This window comes from Vulpes lagopus, chromosome 7, assembly GCF_018345385.1.
Source record: "Vulpes lagopus strain Blue_001 chromosome 7, ASM1834538v1, whole genome shotgun sequence".
In the NCBI taxonomy this organism is placed as follows: Eukaryota; Metazoa; Chordata; class Mammalia; order Carnivora; family Canidae; genus Vulpes; species Vulpes lagopus.
In genome coordinates, this window is record NC_054830.1 from 131,482,381 (window position 1) to 131,489,554 (window position 7,174).

Here is a 7,174-nt window from a genome sequence, read left to right on the forward strand (position 1 = left end):
GGTGGATGTTTTATGATGAAGCTTTTGCTCGTCGCAGTACAGATTTAAAACGGTGTGAGAAATTTAAAATTGACCAGTGTAGCAGAATTTTTAGGGATTTCGGGTCACGGTCATAATTCGTTAGAAGATGCTCGCATGACAGCTCAAGTCTATGAAAAGTTTATGGAATTTGATGAGAATAAGACGTATTTAACTCAGCAAGAAGAGGAACACGGCGACAATCCTTTTGCAGCCTTAGGTGGTTTTTTTGATTAAAGCACCACTTTTTACAAAAAAGAAAAAATCCACTAAGGGAACCCCTTGCTCGTTACCTTAGGGCATGTTCTATAATAAGAGCAGAAAGGGGGAAGAAATGTCTTCATTTTACACGACCGGTGATTTGGCTAAGTTAGCTGGTGTTTCAGTCCGCACGGTACAATATTATGGCAAACGTGGTATTTTAACTCCGTCTGATGTGACAGAAGGTGGACGGCGGCTTTATGTGGCAAGTGATTTGGAGCAGCTGCGAATGATTTGTTTTCTGCGTGAGTTGGATTTTTCCATTGACCAAATCAAACGCATTTTAGAGGAAGAAAATGCTAAGCAAGTTTTGGAATTGCTTTTGGTTGAGCACATCAAGGAGATGAAGCAAGACCTTAGTGAAAGAAAAGCAAAACTTGACACAGCTGTCAATCTACTTGACAAGGTGAAAAATCAATCAGGTCAGTCATTGGCGTTTTTGTCAGACATTTCGCTAGTTATGCGCAATCAACACACTTTAAAACAATTACACAGACGTCTGTTTTTCTATGCTTTGCCCTTGATTTTAGTGCAATGGGGAACGCTGATTTGGGCGATTTTGAGCCGTCAAATACTGATTTTTCTTATAGGAGAAATCGTTATTATTCCTTTGACTTTTTGGTTGGTTAAGAAAAAATACGCTACTCAGGTTGCCTTTGTGTGCCCTAATTGCCACAGTGTTTTCCAGCCGTCTTATAAGGCCATTATACTGGCGCCTCATACGCCTAAAACACGGAAATTAAGGTGCCCGCATTGTCATGAAAAATCTTATTGCTTAGAAGTTGCCAAAGAAAAGTAAAAAAGCCCGAACCATTTGGTTCGGGCTTTTTGTCTTCTTAAAATGGCAATTTACCAGCAAAGGCGCCAAGTGTTTTTTGAGTGGCATCATCGATTTGAGAAAGGGCATCGTTGATGGCTTGTGTGGTCATATCTTGAAGAGTTTCCACGTCTTCAGGGTCAACAATAGCTTCTTTAAAAGTGATGTTCACTAATTTTTTATCCCCTGTAAAAAACAACGCTGACAAGGTCTTGGGCAGATGTGCCTGTAAAGGTTGTTTCAGCCAATTCAGCTTGTTTTTTCTCCATTTGTTTTTGGAGTTTTTGAGCTTGACGCATCATATTTTGCATATTCATCATGAGATTTGTAAGTTCCTTTCTGAGTTAAAAAAGCGTTTCTTAAAACGTTATTATTATATCATTTTTTAGCCCTAAGACCAATCTTAGACAGAAGGTATTCTTTTCTACTATTATAGGCACAAAAAACAAAAAAGTAAATTTTACATAGCTTTTAACTTTACATGGTTTTTACAAAAGGAATTTTGGGGATTTTACAAAAACTTTACAAAAAAACGGTAATGAATTTGATATAACCTGTCTATAATGAGTACCATAAAGATATCTAAGGAGAAATCACCCCATGAAAAAATGGAAATTGTTATCATCACTTAGCGTACTTGGAGCAGCTGCTCTAGTCGGACTATCAGCTTGCGGAAGTACTGCTAATGGAGATAGTGAAGCAGGTCTTGGACAAATCAACGTTGTAACACGTGAAGATGGTTCTGGAACACGCGGTGCTTTCATTGAATTGTTTGGACTTGAAGAAAAAATAGCGATGGTGAAAAAGTTGATTTGACAACTCAAAACGCTATTGTAACTAACTCTACTTCAGTGATGTTGACAACTGTCGCAGAAGACGGTTCAGCAATTGGTTACGCTTCTCTAGGGTCATTGAACGACAGCGTTAAAGTGGTTGACATCGATGGCGCAGAAGCAACAGTAGAAAACATCAAAGATGGTTCTTACAAAGTGTCACGTCCATTTAACATCGTGACAAAAGATGATACAAACGAAGCAGCTAAAGATTTTATTAACTTTATCTTAAGCAGCGAAGGCCAAGCAATTGTTGAAAAGATCGGTTATATTCCACTTGATGACAATGGTTCTTACAAATCAAGCGTAAATTCAGGAAAAGTTGTTATTTCTGGTTCTAGTTCAGTAACACCTGTTATGGAAAAATTAAAAGAAGCCTATGCTAAGGTAAATCCTGATGTGACAATCGAAATCCAACAAAGCGACTCTTCAACTGGTGTAGCAAACACTATTGATGGTACAGCGGATATCGGTATGGCTTCACGTGAACTTAAAGATACTGAAGAAAAAGAAGGCGTTACAGCAACAGTTATTGCAATGGATGGTATTGCGGTAATCGTTAATGACAAGAACGAAGTAGATGATCTTACAAGTGAACAAGTTAAAGATATCTTCGCAGGTGATACTACATCTTGGGAAGACCTATCTGAGTAAGAGGAATTCATGAATCATACTAAAGAAAAAACAATGCAAGTGGTATTTTTCCTTACCGCTTGTATTTCCGTTATATCGGTTTTACTTATTTGCGTATTTTTATTCTCTAATGGCCTACCTGCGATTAAAGAAATTGGCCTAAAAGAGTTTTTGTTTGGCAAAATCTGGCGTCCATCTAGCAATGAATTTGGTATTTTCCCAATGATTGTTGGTTCACTATATGTTACATTGGGTGCCTTAATTCTCGGTGTACCAATTGGTATTTTGACAGCGGTCTTTATGGCACATTTTTGTCCAGAGCGCTTCTACAAACCATTGAAAGCAGCTATCAACTTGATGGCAGGAATTCCGTCGGTTGTTTACGGTTTCTTCGGTTTGGTGGTCTTGGTACCATTTGTCAGAAATAACATCGGTGGCTACGGAATGGGTATTTTGACAGCTTCAATGTTGCTTGGGATTATGATCCTTCCAACTATTGTTAGCGTGTCAGAAACAGCTATTCGTGCCGTACCTGATTACTACTATGGAGGGCGGGTTGGCCTTAGGGGCTTCTCACGAAAGAAGTGTGTTTTTCGTCGTATTGCCAGCGGCTAAACGAGGCATTATCGCCTCAGTTATTCTTGGACTGGGCCGTGCAATTGGTGAAACCATGGCAGTTATTATGGTTGCTGGAAACCAGGCCATTATTCCAAGTTCATTAACATCTGGAGTCCGTACCTTAACGACAAATATTGTCATGGAAATGGGATATTCAACAGGTCTCCACAGAGAAGCTTTGATTGGTACAGCCGTTATCTTGTTTATCTTTGTGCTGATTATCAATATCACCTTCTCGCTATTGCATAAGGAGGACTAATCATAGATATGGAAAATGTAAATCAACGAACTCTAAAGCAGCGTTTTGCATCGCGCAAACACGACCCTGTATCACTTATCTTGTTTGGGTTTGTGTATTTAGCGGCATTTGTGAGTTTCTTGATGATTGCTTTTATTATTAGTTATATTTTGGTGAAAGGTGTTCCTCATTTAAACAAAGGCTTGTTCTCTTTGACTTACACAACTGATAATGTTTCTTTGTTACCAGCCTTGATTAACACCGTCTTTATCACGATTTTAACCTTGCTGATTGCGGTTCCGATTGGTATTGGTGGATCAATCTATTTGACAGAATATGCGAAGAGAGATAATCCAATTGTCAATATCATTCGTATTGCAACAGAAACCCTATCAGGAATTCCATCAATCATTTATGGTTTGTTTGGTGCCCTTTTCTTTGTGAAATACGCTCATTTTGGTCTATCACTTTTGTCTGGGGCAGTGACCTTGAGTATCATGATTTTACCGTTAATCATGAGAACGACTGAGGAAGCCTTACTTTCTGTCCCAAACAGTTACCGTGAGGGAGCTTTTGCCCTTGGTGCTGGTAAATTAAGAACGATTTTCAAGATTGTTTTGCCAAGTGCTATGCCAGGTATTTTCTCAGGTGTTATTTTGGCGATTGGTCGTATTATCGGTGAATCAGCGGCTCTTATCTTTACCGCAGGAACAGTGGCAGAAGTAGCTAAAAGCGTCTTTAGCTCATCACGGACTTTGGCGGTGCATATGTACGCTATTTCTGGTGAAGGACTGTATATCAATCAAACCTATGCAACAGCTGTTGTCTTGCTGATATTAGTCATTGGAATTAACTTTTTATCAGGCTTAATTGCCAAACGTTTAGGAAGTGAGAATGGGTAATGAGTAAATTAACTATTGAAAACTTAGATTTATATTATGGCGATTTTCATGCCTTGAAATCAGTCAATTTAAATATTCCAGCCAAGGAAATTACCGCTTTTATCGGTCCTTCTGGCTGTGGAAAATCAACTTTATTAAAAAGCCTAAATCGTATGAACGATTTGGTCAAAGATTGTCGCATTACAGGTAATGTGCTTTTGGATGGTGAAGATGTTTACCGTGATTTAGATATCAATAAATTGCGTAAAAAAGTGGGTATGGTATTCCAAAAACCAAATCCATTCCCAATGAGCATTTATGACAATATTGCCTTTGGTCCACGTACACACGGGATTCATGGAAAGGCGGAACTGGATGAGATTGTTGAACGTTCGTTGAAACAAGCAGCAATTTGGGACGAAGTGAAAGACCGACTTCACAAGTCAGCCTTGGGTATGTCTGGTGGTCAACAACAAAGACTTTGCATTGCGCGTGCCCTTGCGATTGAGCCAGATGTCTTGCTTATGGACGAGCCAACTTCAGCCCTTGACCCAATTTCAACGTCAAAAAATCGAAGACCTTGTTATTGAATTGAAGCAAAAATACAGCATCGTTATTGTAACCCACAATATGCAACAAGCTGTGCGTATTTCAGATAAAACGGCCTTCTTCTTGATGGGAGAAGTCGTAGAATTTAACCAAACCAGTCAACTCTTTTCTCTTCCTCAAGACGAGCGAACAGAAAACTACATTACAGGGAGATTCGGCTAATGCGTTCAAAATTTGAAAATCAACTCCAAGAACTCAATAAAAATGTTATTTTTATGGGGGCTTTATGTGAAGATGTTATCTCAAAATCGGTTCAATTTTTAAAACACGATGATTCAGAACTCGTGGATGATGTGATTGAAACTTACCATCGCATTGAACAACTTGAACGCGACATTGAAGAACAATGTTTGAAATTGCTGTTGCGTCAACAGCCTGTTGCAAAAGATTTACGCCGTGTATCAGCTGCCTTGAAAATGGTTTACGATATGAAACGTATCGGAGCCCAAGCCGCTGAAATGGGTGAGATTGTCAATCAAGGACATATCCACCAAGGACAAGAATTAAAACACCTACAAACCATGGTAAGCCACGTTGTGGACATGGTAACGAATAGTATTGATGCCTTTGTGCATGATGATGAAGAACTGGCTAACCAAGTCATTCAAAATGATAATACAATTGATGCAGAATTTGATACAATAAAGATGGACTTAATGGCCTACTTCGCAGGAGAAGAAGTAGATGGCGAACACGCTATCGACGTCCTGATGGTAGCCAAATACCTTGAACGTATTGGAGATCATACGGTCAATATTGCCAAGTGGGTCATTTTCTCAATCACTGGGCAATTAGATGGAGATGAATAATAATGATTTATTGTGTTGAAGACGATGATGATATTCGCGAATTGATGCTTTATACGCTACGGACGACGGGATTTGAAGCCCAAGGCTTTCCCAACTCCGAGCTTTTCTGGCAAGCGATGGAGCAAGTCAAACCCGACTTAATCTTATTGGATATTATGCTGCCAGGAAGTGACGGTTTATCCAGTTTAGAGGAGTTGCGTGCGAAAAAAAGCAGTGAAAGTATTCCTGTTATCATGGCAACTGCCAAAGGAACAGAATTTGACAAGGTTAAGGGCTTGGATATGGGAGCCGATGATTATCTGGTCAAACCCTTTGGCATGATGGAAATGATTTCTCGTATTAAAGCTGTTTTACGCCGAACTCAAAGTCATGTTCAAGAGGATAAGACCTTGACGATTGGTTCTATTTCTCTTGATGTTCAAAACTACACAGTAAAGAAAGATAATAAAGTTATTCATCTAACGCTGAAAGAATTTGAACTGTTTGCTTTATTGATGAAAAACCCTAATCGTGTGTTTACCAGACAAGAACTGCTAAATCAAGTCTGGGGCGAACACTTTGTTGGGGAAACAAGAACGGTAGATGTTCATATCGGAACACTGCGGACCAAACTTGGTGATGCCAGTCACCTCATAAAGACTATTCGTGGGGTAGGATACCGACTGGAGGAAGAGAATGATTAAAAGAATCTTTCGCTCAACACTTTTTGTATCTTTAGGGATTTTGTTTTCAGCTATCCTGTTAATTATGGGGGCTTTGTACAATTATTTCACTAAGGTTCAAAGAGAACAGTTGCGAACAGAAACTGCCTTGATTGCTCAAGGGGTTTCACTAGAAGGAAAAAATTATTTTGAAAATCTAAACGTTTCCAATGTTCGTATTACTTGGGTTGACAACGAGGGAACGATTCTTTATGATAGCAACTCTGATGCAACCAAAATGGATAATCATCAGAACCGTAAAGAGATTAGAGAGGCTATGGAAGAAGGCTACGGTGAGAGCACTCGCTTTTCGACAACTTTGACAACACAATCGATTTATGTAGCGCAGCGTCTAGATGACGGAACGGTTTTACGTTTGTCCGTAACCCAGCATAGCTTATTGCTTTTTGCTGATTCGTATGTTCCAACCGTTTGCCTTGATTGTCATCTTGTCAATCGTCTTATCGATTTGGGTGGCACGCTACACGTCAAGACGTATTATTGCACCGTTAAATAACTTGGATTTAGACCAACCTTTAAGCAATGATGCTTATGATGAAATCACGCCTTTACTTAGACGAATTGATTACCATCAAAAAGAATTGGCTAAAAAAGAGTCACAATTAAACCAGAAAAAAGAAGAATTCGATACGATTATTTCAAAAATCAAGGAAGGGATTATCTTGCTGGATGCAGGCTGTCATGTCATTAGCATGAATGCTGCAGCCCAAGACCTCTTCCAAACAGACCAAAGTT

At 39.3% G+C, this 7,174-nt stretch overlaps 4 protein-coding genes across 4 annotated transcripts; all 4 read left to right on the forward strand.

The window, feature by feature from the left end:
* Positions 1-3,232: 3,232 nt before the first annotated feature.
* LOC121495281 (probable ABC transporter permease protein YqgI) lies at positions 3,233-4,320 on the forward strand. The gene is made up of 2 exons (XM_041762514.1): positions 3,233-3,365; positions 3,668-4,320. The coding sequence occupies exons 1-2, from the start codon at positions 3,233-3,235 to the stop codon at positions 4,318-4,320; spliced, it is 786 nt and encodes a 261-aa protein (XP_041618448.1).
* Positions 4,320-5,070, forward strand: LOC121495282 (phosphate import ATP-binding protein PstB 3-like). The gene is given in 2 exon segments (XM_041762515.1): positions 4,320-4,859; positions 4,861-5,070. Coding segments are annotated over 2 exon segments (750 nt in total).
* Positions 5,071-5,123: 53 nt separating this feature from the next.
* Positions 5,124-5,717, forward strand: LOC121495283 (phosphate-specific transport system accessory protein PhoU homolog). Its single transcript, XM_041762517.1, has one exon. It carries the CDS (start codon positions 5,124-5,126, stop codon positions 5,715-5,717), a length of 594 nt encoding a protein of 197 aa, XP_041618451.1.
* A 2-nt stretch (positions 5,718-5,719) lies between these two features.
* LOC121495284 (sensory transduction protein RegX3-like) lies at positions 5,720-6,400 on the forward strand. The gene has a single exon (XM_041762518.1). The coding sequence runs from the start codon at positions 5,720-5,722 to the stop codon at positions 6,398-6,400; it is 681 nt and encodes a 226-aa protein (XP_041618452.1).
* Positions 6,401-7,174: the final 774 nt, after the last annotated feature.

Coding starts and splice junctions, on each gene's coding strand:
- LOC121495281 (XM_041762514.1), top strand. CDS start 3,233: ATGGCAGTTATTATGGTTGCTGGAAACCAGGCCATTATTCCAAGTTCA. Junction 3,366..3,667: donor CCACAGAGAAGCTTTGATTG/GTACAGCCGTTA, acceptor CTTTGTTACCAG/CCTTGATTAACACCGTCTTT.
- LOC121495283 (XM_041762517.1), top strand. CDS start 5,124: ATGGGGGCTTTATGTGAAGATGTTATCTCAAAATCGGTTCAATTTTTA.
- LOC121495284 (XM_041762518.1), top strand. CDS start 5,720: ATGATTTATTGTGTTGAAGACGATGATGATATTCGCGAATTGATGCTT.